Source organism: Bemisia tabaci, chromosome 2, assembly GCF_918797505.1.
Source record: "Bemisia tabaci chromosome 2, PGI_BMITA_v3".
NCBI lineage: Eukaryota > Metazoa > Arthropoda > Insecta > Hemiptera > Aleyrodidae > Bemisia > Bemisia tabaci.
Window position 1 is genome coordinate 5,643,221 of NC_092794.1, and position 16,783 is coordinate 5,660,003.

A 16,783-nucleotide genomic window follows, 5' to 3' on the forward strand; every position below is an offset into this window, starting at 1 on the left:
ATCTTAGCAACACACAGAGAGAAAACTCAACACAAAAGTTTGGTAAATACCGGAAGTAAAACACAAAATAACCCAAGCCTTATTCGGTTAACTCTGGGGTTTCCCAGTCTCCTCCATAGCTTTCTGCGCTCAATTCACCGCGAACTGAACCAAAATCAACACAAAATTTGGGCTGGTTTGTGTTTCACTTCCTGTGGTAACCTACAGTAACACAAGAACACAAATATGTTTCTCAGTGTTCTGATGGGACTCATCCAGTTTTGGGTTTCCTCTCCTCAAAATAATGTCATGGACCACAAACATCCAAATGTTCAGTAAATCCGAATCACTGTGCGTTGTGCGTCAATGCTCTCCACATTGGTAGGTTTGCGTCTCGCCTCCCGCAAGCAGTAGAAATGTTGAGCGTATAAATTTCCATATCTTAAGTCCATCCGCACGGACGAAATCTTATTATTTTCTCAAATCGACAACAATTCCTGTTTAGAGGACCTGAAGGTGATCCACACTCAAAGATACTCCGTATGGTCAACCTATACGCATCTATTCTCTCTCTGTTTCAGTATCTTCGCGATTCCTGGTGCGGAAAGTCAATTTTCGTTACAAAACAGCGCACGTGATAAGCAATTATCTAGATGGTGTAATAACTGTTATACGACTGATCTCAAATGCAGTGTTTGAAAATGCCCGCTGTTATATTGTATTTAAAGAGAAAACAGCTCGAGTTTTCTTGGCAAAATGTTCAGGGAATACTTATTTTGGAAGAACGAAAGAAATTCAAATTAATATTGTGCTAAAATCATAGTCGGGCCTGCTTCAAGGGAATCAAATATGATAGGAGATTTTCAAAACAGCAAACCGAGATACGTGGTTTAGTAGTCTTAAAATCGATTTACCACAGCTTATAATATGTACATTTTTCAGCATTGGCTATAAGTATAACTTACACTCAAAATGTCTCTTATAGTTGCACCGGTGATTAGGTTTTTGTTCCAAAAATGTTTTACCGAAGCAAAAAATATAATACTGACTAACAATTAGAAAAACATAACAATAAAAATAAAAATTAGAACTGAAACACTGATTGAGGGACTCATACCATACGTTTGTTAAAGTGTTGATCAAAAATGCATTAATTCTATGGGTGAATTTTTTTCCAGGAGAAATGAGCGTAATCTACCATAATAGTCATCTAGACGGTCTCGATCGGCGTTTATAGACACAATGACTTTTGGCAAAAAATCGACCAAAATTGCGATTCAAAAATCGACTTTTCCCAAAACCGGAGAAGGTTATTTCGATTTCATATCAGTTCGCCTTCAATTTATGGTGTAGGCAACACCAGACCCGCCACAAGGGGGGGGGGATACTGGGTCCCTAGTACCGGGGCCCGGGTCCCGGAGGGGGCCCGTGTTACCCGTGAAAGACCTCTACGAATTCACATGCAACCCTTGTTTCGTAAGAAAAAGTGAAAAATTTACCCTAAAAATTTCGCAAAAGGTGAATAGATTTTCAGAAACACGCTGGGGCACTGTAGAATTCTTCTTAAATTTTCTAAGAAGTATACTTCTTGGAAAATTGCTATCTATTTTCAAGATTTTCAGTACAGAGGGATATTATTAGTAAATGCGTTTCATTTTCTTCCGTCGTCAGATGCTAAGGGTCTTCAGTCTGGGCATCCTCGACTTCAATGGCTCATGGCTCAACTCCCTTGCCATAGACTAACGAAGGGGGAGTCCAGGGGAGCCTGGCCCTCATAGAACTGAAAATAGTATCATATGCCCCCCCCCCCCAAAAAAAAAAAATAAAATTTTCCAGATGTTTTGAATGCAACAATTCGCAAGTATTTTGTGCTGAAAGTAGCAAAAAAAACATAATTATTCCGCAGAAATTGATGGAAAAATTCTTTATGGAAGCTTCAAAATGCGTCCAATTAGTCGTATAAATTCTAACATTTCTCGGATGATGCCCCTCGGACGCCCCCCCCCCCCTCCGTGCTTGGGGCCGGACCTTAAAACTGGTACCAGGGCCCGAGATGGGATGTGAAGAGCCTGCGTGAAGGCTATTTCCATTTAAATCTTCCGTCACATTCATACGGCGCAATGATACAACTATTTGAACTCTCCGGAATGCGTGAGGTATCACGCCGCATTTGAAGGCGTTTTCAAAACAGCCAAGTTCCGTTATCAGAATAATCGTTTTGCATAGTTCATATTCTTTTGTTATAATCCGTGCCACTTGTTTATTTTTAATCCTCGTAGAAAAACCACCCATTTGTAAACACAATTCTACCTGAAGCGCACTTCAGCTATGCATTAACCACTGAAAACATTTCAGAGGAAATCGACAAACCCAGGGTGCATGGAGGCTATTTCCATTTAAATCTTCCGTCACATTCTTACGGCGCAATGATACAACTATTGGAACTCTCCGGAATGCGTGAAGTATCACGCCGCATTTGAAGGCGTTTTCAAAACAGCCAAGTTCCGATACACGGATTATCGCTTTGCATAGTTCATATTCTTTTGTTATATTCCGTGCCACTTGTTTATTTTTAATCCTCGTAGAAAAACCACCCGCATTTGTAAATACAATTCTACCTGAAGCGCACTTCAGCTATGCATTCACCACTGAAAACATTTCAGAGGAAATCGACAAGCCAGGGTGCATGGAGGCTATTTCAATTGCAATCTTCCGTCGCATTTCTTGCGGCGCAATGGTACAACTTGAACGCCAGTTGTATCAGACGCCTTCTAATGGCCGGGTATGCAAAATGACTGCCGTGACGCACGAATAGTGGTATCAGAATTTTACATTAAGTTTACGGATTGATTTGAAGGCGCTCTTCTGTATCCATTATGAGTGGCCTTGTACAATGATGTTGACCAAAAAGTTCACAATTTTGGGTGTTTAAATCGAGTTGCATATTGGAAAAATGCCGAGGAATATTATTTTGCGATAAAATTAAGATTGTTTTTGGTATCTACGTCCTTTTTAAATGAGGAGAGCGCAGGCGGCTGGATCAGATTGTGTATTTTAAGTCCCTTGGTTCGGTCATCGTATTCTGAAGTGAAACTGAAAGAGTCGCCGTTTACAAGATCGCAACTCACTCAAAAGCGGTCGTGAATTTCAATAGTTTCGCACGGATAAAATGAGTTTTCTTTGATTAACTGTGAATAATCATAATTGAAGAAAAAGTACTTTGTCCACTGGTCCATTAGGAAAGCGTAAAGCATGGATTGATGGAGCATCGATGACCAACTAAATCTTATCTGGTAAGGAAAATTAAGTCTGAAACCCTTTTTTCCGTCTTTAAATGATCCAAATCCACCAACAAGTTTAAAACACTAAGTGCAAAAATGCGAATCTACTGATGAAGGGTCGATTCTTAGTGCCAAAAACGCGAATCTCGGCATTTCTGCCGTATTTTCTAACAGTTAGAGAAATTATTGAAACTGCTGATGGAGTTTGAAAAAACATCTTATTCTTGCCATCCTCAAGAATTATTAATAAGAAGGGTAGAAGGTTAATCCCTTTTACCGACAATAAAGAGGAATGCAGACAGTTTTTTTACTCTCCTGGAAAATCGTGTTTTCCGAGATTCGCACTTCTGCACTTTCACCATCTATAAAGTGCTTTAGTATCGTTTCATTAACATTTCCACAGGCAGTGATTATGAATTGTTCAGTCAGTAATTTTTTTTTTCTCATTAATTTCTTCACAAAAATTGTCAGGTTTATATGTTGCAGGCAATTAGCAATCGTCGGCAAATTGGAATCTATTCGTGTTTAATCAACAAAGAGGTTGTTCCAAAAACGCCGATTTTGGCCCCCCCCCCCCCCCCCTAGATTTGGCCCAAACTTTGCTCAGATGTTGTACTAAGTGTCCCCGATGCTTGGGCAAAATTGCAGCCCCCTCGGATAATTAGGGGGGAGGGGGCAGGGGGGCAAAGTTGCAATTTTTTTAAAACTTTAAAAATCGATATCTCGCGAACGGTTTGAGTGTAAGTGTTGCGGTTTGCGCTAAAAAACGTCAAAAAATATTCTCTACAAGAATATTAATGCTGTTTGCAAGGTTGCGTAATTTATCGCGGTCATAAATCGATTTTTTCGATTTTGAAGGTTCGACTTTTTTTCGTTTTTCGTCTCTCCTCTCTTTGGAATCGTTGCTACATGAATAAAAACCTGTTGAGATGATTTTCCATGCAATTCTGCTACTACCACATTTTGTTTGATCTTGGGAAACGATTCGTTCGTGAGTTATATCGATTTTTCTGCGCGTTATCGGTTACGCGCGGGCGGCTAATCGGCGGCGCTCCATCCCGCGCGGACAAGGCGTATAAGTGTATAAGTCGCAGGGAGTCAGCAATCGCCGGCAATTTGCAAGCTCCGTACTTGTCAATTCGTCAAATTGTAATTACGATAACATCGATGTAGTAAAGATTTCTTTACGCCTTCAAATCCAGCGATACTCTCCGCTTTGCCAAGGAGTTAGTTTAGTTGCTTAACCGAACCTAACACAGATTATTGATGGCATTTCACGAACTCGCGAGTGTGCTAGCTGGCACCATGTATCCAAGAAGAAGGGGCTAACGTATGTTTGAATTCAAAGCAGAATAATCCCTACTTCCAATCTCGTTTTTTCACTTTAAAACGATTAAATTTGTTGATTAAACACGAATAGATTCCAATTTGCCGACGATTGCTAATTGCCTGCAACATATAAACCTGACAATTTTTGTGAAGAAATTAATGAGAAAAAAAAAATTACTGACTGAACAATTATAATCACTGCCTGTGGAAAAGTTAATGAAACGATACTAAATCACTTTATAGATGGTAAAAGTGCAGAAGTGCGAATCTCGGAAAACACAATTTTCTAGGAGAGTAAAAAAACTGTCTGCATTCCTCTTTATTGTCGGTATAAGGGATTTACCTTCTACCCTTCTTATTATTAAGTCTTGAGGATGGCAAGAATAAGATATTTTTTCAAACTCCATCAGCAGTTTCAATAATTTCTCGAACTGTTAGAAAATACGGCAGCAATGCCGAGATTCGCGTTTTTGGCACTAAGAATCTACCCTTCATCAGTAGATTCGCATTTTTGCACTTAGTGTTTTAAACTTGTTGGTGGATTTGGATCATTTAAAGACGGAAAAAAGGGTTTCAGACTTAATTTTCCTTCCTAAACTTCTTTATTAATTCTTGAAACGAGTCAAAAACGAGCATTTCTGACCACTTTTTAATTTTTTCTCTAGAGCAATTTTAAGCGGATAACTCGAAGCGAGGGACTCGCGGAGCTTTCAGCTGACGGACTGACAGTACATGGACGAAATATATTGGGTCAAAATCGAAAGTTCGCCGATCGGACAGAAACCAAGTAAGCTCGCTTGGAAATGGCCCGCTGAGTGCGATTTTTCATTCGGAATAGCTCCGCGAGTCCCTCGCTTCGAGCTATCCGCTTAAAACGCTCCAGAGAAAAGGGTCAAAAAGTGGTCAGAAAAGCTCGTTTTTGACAAGTTTTAACTGGTTCTCGGCTCAGGAAGCCTCGCAAAGAGCCAAGCCTGTGCGGAACTACACCTCCAACTACATAGGATGCGACTGAAATCTTGAAATGTTTTTCTCAGGCTTAAGCCGCCCCAGCCGCCTGCGCTCTCTTCATTTAAAAAAGACGTAGATACCAAAAACGATCTTAATATTATTTCAAAATAATATTCCTCGGCATTTTCCCAATATGCAACTCGATTTAAACACCCAAAATTATGAACTTTTTGGTCAACATCATTGTACAAGGCCCCTCATAATGGATACAGAAGAGCGCCTTCAAATCAATCCGTAAACTTAATGTAAAATTCTGATACCACTATTCGTGCGTCACGGCAGTCATTTTGCATACCCGGCCATTTGAAGGCGTGTCGTTGACTTCAGGCAAACTGGTCGAAAACGAGTGTATCTGGCCACTTTTTGAGTTCTTCTCTGGATCGTCTTCCGCGGATAGCTCGAAGCGAGGGACTCGCGTAGCTTTTCCGACTAGAAAATCCCACTCAGCGTGTCATTTCCAAGCGGACTAGTTTAGTTTCGGCCCGATCGGCAAACTGTCGATTTTGACGCTAAAAATTTAGTCCATGTAACGCCTGTCGATTTTCCTCGATTTTGGACCGAGAAAAAAAAATTAGAGATTTCAATCGCATCCTAAATATTTGGAGGCGTAGAATCGACTTCGGACGGTCCCGACTCTCGGCGAGACTTCCTGAGCCGAGAAACAGTCAAAAACTGGTCAATAACAAGACCACTTTTCTCACAAGTTTTTGCCTGTTTCTCTGGAGGATTTTCAGCGGATAGCTGGAAACGAGGAACTCGTGGAGCTTTTCGGACAGGGAAATCGCACTCAGCGGGTCAATTCCATGGGAGCTTACTTGGTTTCGGCCCGCTACGTGAACTATCGATTTTCTAGCTAAAAATTTAGCCCCCTGTTGATTTTTCTCGATTTTGGATTCAAAAAAAAATTTTCGATATTTTAGTCGGATCCAATGTACTTGGAGGTGTAGAATGGATATTGGTCTGATAAGCTCATTTTTGACCAGTTTTTGACTGTTTCTGGGCTCAGGAAGTCTCGCAGAGAGTCGGGACCGTGCGGAATCGATTCTACGCCTCCATATAATTAGGATACGACTGAAATCTCGAATTTTTTTTCTCAGTCCAAATCGAGGAAAATCGGCAGGCGTTACATGGACTAAATTTTTAGCGTCAAAATCGAAAGTTCGCCGATCGAGCCGAAAGCAAGTAGGCCGCTTGGAAATGACCCGCTGAGTGCGATTTTCCAGTCGGGAAAGCTCCTCGAGTCCCTCGCTTCGAGCTATCCGCTGAAAACGCTCCAGAGAATGAGTCAAAAATTGGTCTGATAAGCTCGAGTTTGACCAGTTTTTGACTATTTCTCGGCCCAGAAAGTCTCGCCGAGAGTCGGGACCGTGCAGAATCGACTCTACGCCTCCAAATACGTAGGATGCGACTGAAATCTCGATATTTTTTTTCCAGTCCAAAATCGAGGAAAATCGACAGGGGATATGTACATGAAGTAAATTATTAGGGTCAAAATCGAAAGTTCACCGATCCCGCTAAAACCAAGAAAGCTCGCTTGGAATTGACTAGCTGAGTTCGATTTTCAAGTCGGCAAAGTTCCACGCGTCCCTTGCTTTGAGCTATCCACTAAAATCGCTCCAGAGAAAGTGTCAAAAGTTGGTCTGAAAAAGCTCGTTTTTGACCGGTTTTTGATTGTTTCTCGGCTCAGGAAGTCTCGCCGAGAGTCGAGACCGTGCGGAATCGATTCTACGCCTCCAACTACGTAGGATGCGACTGAAATCTCGAATTATTTTTCTCACTCCAAAATCGAGGAAAATCGCCAAGGGTTACATGAAGTAAATTATTAGGGTCAAAATCGAAAGTTCACCGATCCCGCTAAAACCAAGAAAGCTCGCTTGGAATTGACTAGCTGAGTTCGATTTTCAAGTCGGCAAAGCTCCGCGAGTCCCGCGCTTCGAGTTATCCACTTAAATCGCTCCAGAGAAAGTGTCAAAAGTTGGTCTGAAAAGCTCATTTTTGACCAGTTTTTGACTGTTTCTCGGCTCAGGAAGTCTCGCAGAGAATCGGGACCGAGCGGAATCGATTCTACGCCTACAAATACGTAGGATGCGACTGAAATCTCGATTTTTTTTTCTCAGTCCAAAATCGAGGAAAATCGACAGGCGTTACATGGACTAAATTTTTAGCGTCAAAATCGAAAGTTCGCCGATCGAGCCGAAAGCAAGTTAGGCCGCTTGGAAATGACCCGCTGAGTGCGATTTTTCAGTCAGAAAAGCTCCGCGAGTCCCGCGCTTCGAGCTATCCGCTGAAAACGCTCCAGAGAAAGAGTCAAAAATTGGTCTGAAAAGCTCGTTTTTGACCAGTTTTTGACTGTTTCTCGGCTTCAGGAAGTCTCGCCGAGAGTCGGAACTGTGCGGAATCGATTCTACGCCTCCAACTACGTAGGATCCGACTGTAATCTCGAAATTTTTTTCTCAGTCCAAAATCGAGAAAAATTGACATGGGTTCCATGGACTAAATTTTTCGGGTCAAAATCGAAAGTTCGCCCATCGGGCCAAAACCAAGTAAGCTCGCTTGGAATTGACCCGCTGAGTGGGATTTTCTAGTCGGTTCCAGAGGGGGGACGGAAAAAGCTATTTTTGCATCAAGCTCTTTTAGTCCATGAAACCCCAGTCGATTTTTCCCGATTCATTCCGATGAAAGAAAATAATCCGAGATTAGTATCAAATCCCATGTAGGTACTTGGAGGCGTAGAATCGATTCCGCGTGGTCCCGAGGCTCGCCGGAGCTTTCTGAACCGAGAAACAGTAAAAAACGAGTGTTAATTTCTTGATGTTTCGGGCATGGTCGAATATCCGCGGTTATCCGCGATTGTCAAGTCTGATCGACTCGTGAAGCATTTTGGACCGGAAATTCGGACTCCTCGACTCATTTTATGGGGACGAGCTTCATTTCAGCCCGATCTGAGAACTTTCGATTTTGACCCGAAAAGTAAAACCTGCATGGTTACCCGACAAACACAAAATTTCAACAACGAAGCTGCTGAGAGTAAGGTAAGTCTCTAAAGTATAGGAAATCTAAGTAGTCCTTGAACAATGAACTTTTTTACAGGTTTGTAGAATCTTTTGGGATTTTGCAGTGCTTCCGCATAGCCGGATTTATACCCACTTGCCGCCCGTGGGCCGCCCCCTTTTCATTCGTTTTGAAATATCAATACAAACCATCAAGTGAACAAGCCGGAGTAGGAGGGTGCATAAGTCGTGTTTATTCGTGTTGGGCACATTTTTTTGCAAAAGCCCTGTCAACACTAGCCAAAGTTCACGGAACATAGCGCGAAAGTTAAGTTCCGTAAACCTACCTCTGTGTGGTCCAGGCCTTCGATTTATAAGAAATGAACGAAAAAATTATGAAAGAATAAATATGAATGTGGTTTAATACTTTTAATTTCCGCCACCGCGCTAACCGCACTGTTTTTGACGAAATGCATTAAGTATTCATGCAGTCTTGTAGGCACTATGAGTCTCACGCCAACCGCTGCTGACCGCACTGCGTTTGACGCAATGCGTGAAGTATTCGGGGAGTCTTGTAGGCGCTAAATGTGTTTCATGCTGACTGGCGCGGCGCGCGAAGGGCTTCTCCTTTTCAACTCAAATCCTCGTCATCATTGCTCTTTGCACCGCGCCGCTCCAGGCCAAACTGCGTGTTTGGTTTCTCTCTCAACTATACCAATGAAAGGCGCTGTCTCTTGTATCGCTGAAAGACGAACAAATTCAACGCAAAAAATTCATTACTATATGTATACTTTAACTCTCAGGAAATGAGAGATTTTGTCGCCTTTTCTCGTTTTTCATTTTTTTTTTCTGAATCCGTTTTTTTTTTTATACCTAAATTGAATTTGCAAAATTTGCCGCCCCCTAAAATTGCCGCCATTGGCCGCGGCCCATGTGACCACCCCCTACATCCGGCCCTGGATTAGGGGCTGGGGAGGAACATTTTGACGATGAAACTCCTAAGCCACGTACATCGTTTGCGGTATTCAAAAATCTCCGCTCCCATTTTACTTTTTGGCGGAGAGCAAAGCAATTTCATTCCTTGGATTTTCCACACAGTTTTCTTCACGCAGACGAAAAATCCCGGGGTTTTAAAAAATTGACGTTGAATGGTTTTCATGATAAAATAATGTATGACAGGAAGTCTGCATCGTTGCAAACTGAGATACGTGGCCTCGTAGTTTCACCGTCTATTTGGGTTCATTACTACGCAGATCGATTTTAATGTCAACCTGCGATAACTATGAGAGTTGAACAAATTTTCACTTTGTGTGTGTCGTTTTTCCATATTTTTAATCCATGAAATCGAAAAAAAAAAAAAAAAAAACATTTACCATCCAATTTTCGTTGTTACAGAGAGGTTACTTGTTGGCAGCCCATGTTTTGCCGTTACGCATAAAATCGGCCACGTTTAATAGAGATACATCTAGTCGCTTTCAGTTTGAACCAGGTTTCAGGTTTGAAGTTTCCTTTATTCATGAAACTTAGGTAATGTTAAATGTGAAGTTTAACGTGCTTTCAGGCTTAAAAATGTTTTCTCGACTTTGAATTTTAGCCAGGACACGATGCAAGACTAATTGTATTAAACTACTTTAAACTCTTCTCTTTTCAAAATGCGGCATGGTAACTGGTAAGTTCCTGCTGAACTTGGTCCAATTCGTTGCTCCTATGGCGTAAGGGTGTATCTCAAATTCCGCATGAGTCCCGGCACAGTGGTTTTGAAGCAAAAAAAAAAAAAAAATGCGACAAAAATGTACCCAAAAATGGTTTGCTCGGGGTGAGTCCATGGTACGTGCACTCTTAAAATCGCGAAAAATCAAAATCTTCGCTAGTGCTATTTTAGAAATATGCGTTTTGAAATTTTCATAGTAAATGCAACTTTTCTACTGATCTTGATCCACTTTTTATTTATTTGTACATTGAATCGGTGTTGATCGGTTCACGTTTTTATTTTTTGTCCGAATCAAGTCGATCGAATACATGCCCTCTCTTTACAAGCACACTTCCTTTATTACTCTTTTTTTTAACCGAAAAATTCGCCTTCTGCTGCGTCCGCGGCAATTGTTGTTACGAGTATGCGGTGCGTGCTGGTTTCAGGTAGTTACATACTCGACTATTTGAAGGCGTTTTGTGTGCGAGAGCAATTCGCCAGTTCTCCAACAGGGTACGCCACTTGCGCACATAAAACGCCTTCAGAGAGTCGAGTATGTAATGACCTGAAACCAGCACGCACAACATATTCGTAACAACAATTGCTGCAGACGCAACTGAAGGCGAATTGCTCTCGCACATAAAACGCCTTCAGAGATTCGTGTATGTAATGACCTGAAACCAGCACGCACAACATATTCGTAACAACAATTGCCGCAGACGCAGCTGAAGACGAATTTTTCAGTTAAAAAAAAAGGGTATGAAAGGAAGTGTGCGTGTAACGAGAGGGTATGTGTGATCGACATGAATCGAACGAAAAATGAAAACGTTAACCGATCAACACCGATACAAAGTACAAAAAAATAAAAAATCGGATCAAAATCAGTGGAAAAGTTGCATTTACTATAAAAATCTCAAATCGCGTATTTCGAAAAAAGGATCAGTCAAGATTTTGATTTTTCGCAATTTTACGTGTACTCGCACCATAGACTCGTCCCCTGCAAACCATTTTTGGATACATTTTTGTCGCTTTTTTTTTATCTTTTAGATAAAAAATCTCGGCAGATTTTGAATTTTCACCAAAAAAAAGGACGATAGCACCTGCGCATGAGTCTAAAGAATCATTCTAAACCCAAAAATCGGCAAAATTAAGAGAAATGAAAGCAGAATAGTGTTTGGAAAAAAACCTCACATTCGATACAGAAATCGGTCCAGGGTCAATTCCAAGCGAGCTTACTTGGTTCCGACCCTATCGGCGAAATTTCCATTTTGACCCGAAAAATTTAGTCCATATTATCCGTGTCGATTTTTCTCGATTTGGGACGGAGAAAAATATTCGAGATTTCAGTCGCATCCTACGCTGCTGGAAGCGTAGAATCGATTCCGCACGGTCCCGACTCCTGGCGAGGCTTCCTGAGCCGAGAAACAGTAAAAAACTGGTCAAAAACGAGCTTTTCTGACCACTTTTTGACTCTTTCTCTAGAGCGTTTTCAGCGGCTAGCTCGTAGCGAGGGACTCGATGTGCTTTCCGGACTCGAAAGTCGCACTCAGCGGGTCGAACGTGCCAGCGGGGGAGGAGGGGTGCATAAGACGCATTTACTCGTATTGAACACATTTTTTGGGAAAGCCCTGTCAACACTACTAGCAAAAGTTCACGAAACTTTGCTCGAAAGTTAAGTTCCGTAAACCTATCTCTGTGTGGACAAGGCCTTCCATTCATAAGAAATGAACGAAAAAATTATGAAAGAACAAACATAAATGTGGTTCAATGATTTTAACTTCCGCCGCCGCGCCACGCAGACCGCACCGTGTTGGACGCAATGCGTGAAGTATTCACGCAGTCTTGTAGGCGCTATCCGTTTCACGCTGACCGCACTGTTTGGCGCAATGCGTGAAGTATTCATGCATTCTTGTAGGCGCTATCCGTTTCACGCTGACCGCAATGACCGCACTGTGTTTGATGCAATGCGTGAAGTATTCGTGCAGTCTTGTAGGCGCTAATATGTGTTACATGCCGATCGCTGCGCCGAGGGCGTCTCCTTTACATCCCAAGTCCTCGTTATCATTTCTCTCTCAGTCGCGCCGCTCTAGGCCAAATTACGTGTTTGGATTCTCTCGTAACTCGACTTATTGAGGGTGCTGTCTCTTGTATCACTAAGAGACGACAAAATTAGAAATTACTACACTCTCAGGAAATGAGAGATTTTGTCGCCTTTTCTCGTTTTTAATTTTGTTTTTATAAATCCGATTTTTTTTTATATCTACACTTTAAAAAATTGCAAATTTTTGCCGCCTCTTAGATTTGCCGCCATGGGCCGTGGCCCATTCGGCCACTACCCCCTTATTCCGGCCCTGCCCCCCCTTTCTTTCCAAGGTTTGTCCGAGGTCCTTGACCTTTTGGAGTAAACAAAAACATAACCTAACTTTGCTGTTGGCGTAGTGGCGAAAGATAGTTGTTTTGTGGAAAATGTAGAAAATTTTTCTCAGGAACTACATCATTACCAAGAACATGAAATGCCTCGCTATTAGAAAATTTTAACACTTTAACGCTGTGGAGACAGCCTTTGAAACTGTGTTATCAGTCTGTTAACTGTCTTAGTTGGATAATTCACTTACACGTCATACTTTTGTGAGTACCTATCTAAATCCTTCACTCATTCCGTATGGTTGTTTAATTAAATTGGTACTCTTTACCTGTACGTTTTAACTTTCATTCTCAGATAAATGGTATAAAATTTGACGCACTATTTATATTATGATCTTGTCACTCAATACTTATCATTGGTTTTTTCGCTGACATTGGCAACTAAGATGTATCTTCCAGCTGAATAGATGACAGTGACCGATCTTAGTGGAATAGTAGCTTGATTTCTTATTATCTATGTTTTATCTTTTAAAAGAAAATTAAACAAGATTCTGATCTGAATTTTAGTAAAAATATCCTTCATAGGTACCTTGGAAGAAATTTACGGAAAGTTCCTAGGCGATATGTTGCCTAGGTTTTCCACTACAAAATTTAACATAGGACAAAGCAAGGATGCCAAACTCAATAACCCCAAAGTCCTGCATTCAGAGCAGCTGCAAATTGACGGTGTAAGTCGGCAATCACATAACTCGTTAGCGGTGTCTGAAAATCTCCGCCTCTATGTTAATTTTTTAAAGGCAAACAAATTGATATCATTCCTCGAAGTTTTTGCAGAATTTTCTTCGCACAAAGAAGAAAAATCACGGCAGTTTTAAGGAATTGCCGTTGAGTAGTTATCTGTTTAAAAAATAAAGGATGACAGGAAGTCTGCGACGTCGCAAACCGAGTTATGTGATTGCCGACTTACACCGTCGAAATGGCAGCTTTAGTGTTTTATCATTGAAAAATTTTTGCCTTCTTTCTTACAGAGCCTCAGAAAATGGGTCGTAGGTATATTTGTGAGTATTGCGATCGTTCTTTTGTTGATGAGTTATCAGCCAGGCAAAAACATCTGAGAAGCATTCAACATATTCGGAAAAAACAAGCGTACTACAGCTCAATCAGAGGTAATTTTTAAATTTGTTTAACTGAAGAAAGTTTATTTAATTTTTTTTTTTTTTTTTTTTTTTTTTTTGTAACCTAGGCAGTTGTATAATGGTGGCTAATTATGTTAGAAAGAAAGGGTAAAGGTGCTTCCAGAATAACTGCCATTAGGTATTTTTGCAAGTTATGGCCATGTAGGTAAGATTTGACAAAAAATCAGACAAGCTTGCTCAATGGACGCACCATTTGTTGAAAATTTTTCTGGTGGCTAACTTTTAGATGCTTCGGTGCAGCGAAAAGCCAAATCCGGTCATGGTAAGTCCTCCCTATTGAGGACAGCTTAGAAGTTTCAAATTACCTCTTCAAGGACTTTCTGGTTTTTTCTGTTAAAAAGTTATTGAATCCTTAAAAAATAGTGTTTCTCTTCAGGGAATGCACTGAAAAACAGTCAATTTTCATCGTTGTGGTGACTACTTCTTTACAAGTCTCCTATCTTCTTTTGTCTAGAATTTAAGTAACTTTGATGATGAACTCTCTATTTTATAGACCTGAAAACGTTGGTTGAAGAGGAGTCCAAGAAGGAGACTTGCGGCCGGTTTCAGAGAACCGGAGAATGTACTTTTGGAGAAATATGCGTCCATTCTCACTACTCACCGTTTGAATTGGAAACTTTTCGGCGGCAACGTAAGTTTCTGTGTTCCTTTTTTTTTATTTCACTTTCTTTAGGTAGTGTTGACTGTTCTGTAAAATTTGAAAAATGTTTGAAGTTTCAGAGTAGATCGTAAATACTAAAATAATACCAAAAATGTATGAATGGTCTAAAATTATTTGTACTATACACAGAGGTTCACCATAGATACAAATCGGTTATCCACAGTGCTTTGCAACACGTAACTCTGCAAAAGGGTGACAGTAAAAGACAGGAAGAGAGTCGGCTATGGCAACCAAGTTTTGAATTTTGTGAAGGAGTTCCGATGATGACCCCTCTGAATTTCACGTTTTTTTCCCTTGGGGTACCTAGTTTTCTCAATGGTGAGGAGAAAGTAAACTCTTATATTTTTCTAAAGTATCATGAAGTACACCCTTCAGTTCCCCTGTATTACTTATTTTTATGGTTCTCCATGTGTGACCTTAAATAACAATGTAAGTGGACAACGGAAGAAACCTCCGAGCCGAAGAACTAGAAAAATAAAACTTTCTGTCCTTGAATGTTTTCTTGTACCTTGACTTACCCCAGTTTGTCAATTTTCTTTCTTACAGTTGCGGAGAAGGAAAAGTCAACCTGCGATGTTAAGACAATAGCAAATAATTTGCCATCTGTTGAAGATTGGCTTGCTAAGGTGAAAAAACAGACGGGAACAGACCCAAAAACGACAGATGGTCTTGACTCTTTCTACTCGCCTGAAGCTTCAAACCCGTTTCTGCCTGTCTCTCTACAAAAGCCACCTTTGGAAATATTTTCATCTGTGAGCCTGACAGACTGGGGATAGCACAAATTAGTAACACTTTTCCCTTCCATTCCGATTCTCTTGTCAGGTTTTGAAGTAACTACGCCTAGAGAGAATTGCCATCTCTCAATCCTTATCATGTCGAAAAACTACTTCCTGTTGATAGGCTATCCCATCTTCTCAATTCACAGAGCCTTCCTCTGGGACCAGTGTAAACAAATAAGATGATGTCAGAGTTCTTGAAGTGTTCAAGGCATCTAATTCACAAATGTTTGTAATGTCAGAAACAAGATCTGATTAAGGATTGATGAGTATTTTTGCTGAGAATCTCACATCCTCCTTCCTAAATAGCACCAATTCCTGTATGTTGGGATTGTTTTCAATGGTCACAAAGATCCTCATGAAAGATCTAAAGATTCTGAATCAAACAAGGTGTGCAGGCCTCCATGGTTGTAGAGTTTTCATGCAGCTACTCCAGTTAGTGTATGCTTATCATGTTTAGAAATCATTTTTTTTTGTTGTTGTTATATATCAGATTTTTCTATCTCCATGTTTTATTTTTGTAAACATACTGGGGGTGACACTTGCTGTGCAAAACTTAATTTCTATGCATCAACTTGATTTATTCAGAAAATCAATTTGACTCATCCTCCCCAGCACTAAGGAACATATCGACGGTGTAAGTCGGCAATCACATAACTCGGTTTGCGACGTTGCAGAATTCCTGTTATTCTTTATTTTTTAAACGGAAAACTACTCAACGGCAATTCTTTAAAACTGCCGTGATTTTTCTTCTCTATGCGAAGAAAGTTTCGCATAAACTTCAAGGAATGATGTTAATTTGTTCTCTTTTAAAAAAATAACATAGAGGCGGAGATTTTCAGACACCGCAAACGAGTTATGTGATTGCTGACTTACACCGTCAATATCTTGATTTCCCTGTCTCTATATTGCTTACTTGAACCTTTACATGGATTTTTCTGAAATGTCTTGTGATTTTTTTTTCCCCTTATGAAAAAAGACTCTTAAATTTTTGGACCAATTCATGCAACTGTCTTCCCATGAGAAAACAAAATGTTTGAAGAAATACTGCAACAAAACGAGATATGTTCCTTCATGCGATGACAATTTGTAGAAAAAAATGTATCATACTAAAAGTTGTAATCCTTAAATATCAAGTCTGAATGATTGAAAAAAATGTCATCACTTGTGTAGCTTTTAAAATCTAGCGAACAACGTTTTGTACCAATAGATTCAGAACTCGTGCTTAAAGAATAGATTATGCCTTAAATCAAACTGTAGAAATTTGACTCCATTTCCTCATTATCTGTACCAGTGAGTTGATGCTTCAGGTGGATACTACTTAGGCTAGAGTGTAAAAGTTTTACTTTGACTCTGTTCTGTATCAATTACAGTGGCGAATTATGTATATCAGATTTTCTTTTAGCTGCCATTCTGATATTGCATGATGTTCTCAAGGAAATCCTCAAATCCTCAAAATCAATGTTCCAGTTGTTACTAGATGTGTCTCTTTTTTTTCAAATAAATTGA

General features: G+C 40.4%; 1 protein-coding gene across 1 annotated transcript; it reads left to right on the plus strand.

Moving 5' to 3' along the window:
* Positions 1 to 12,681: 12,681 nt before the first annotated feature.
* LOC109031825 (zinc finger matrin-type protein 5) lies at positions 12,682 to 16,749 on the plus strand. The gene is made up of 4 exons (XM_019043600.2): positions 12,682 to 12,905; positions 13,670 to 13,807; positions 14,331 to 14,468; positions 15,045 to 16,749. The coding sequence occupies exons 2-4, from the start codon at positions 13,681 to 13,683 to the stop codon at positions 15,272 to 15,274; spliced, it is 495 nt and encodes a 164-aa protein (XP_018899145.1). The 5' UTR covers positions 12,682 to 12,905; positions 13,670 to 13,680; the 3' UTR covers positions 15,275 to 16,749.
* Positions 16,750 to 16,783: the final 34 nt, after the last annotated feature.

Coding starts and splice junctions, on each gene's coding strand:
- LOC109031825 (XM_019043600.2), top strand. CDS start 13,681: ATGGGTCGTAGGTATATTTGTGAGTATTGCGATCGTTCTTTTGTTGAT. Junction 13,808..14,330: donor GTACTACAGCTCAATCAGAG/GTAATTTTTAAA, acceptor TCTATTTTATAG/ACCTGAAAACGTTGGTTGAA. Junction 14,469..15,044: donor GGAAACTTTTCGGCGGCAAC/GTAAGTTTCTGT, acceptor TCTTTCTTACAG/TTGCGGAGAAGGAAAAGTCA.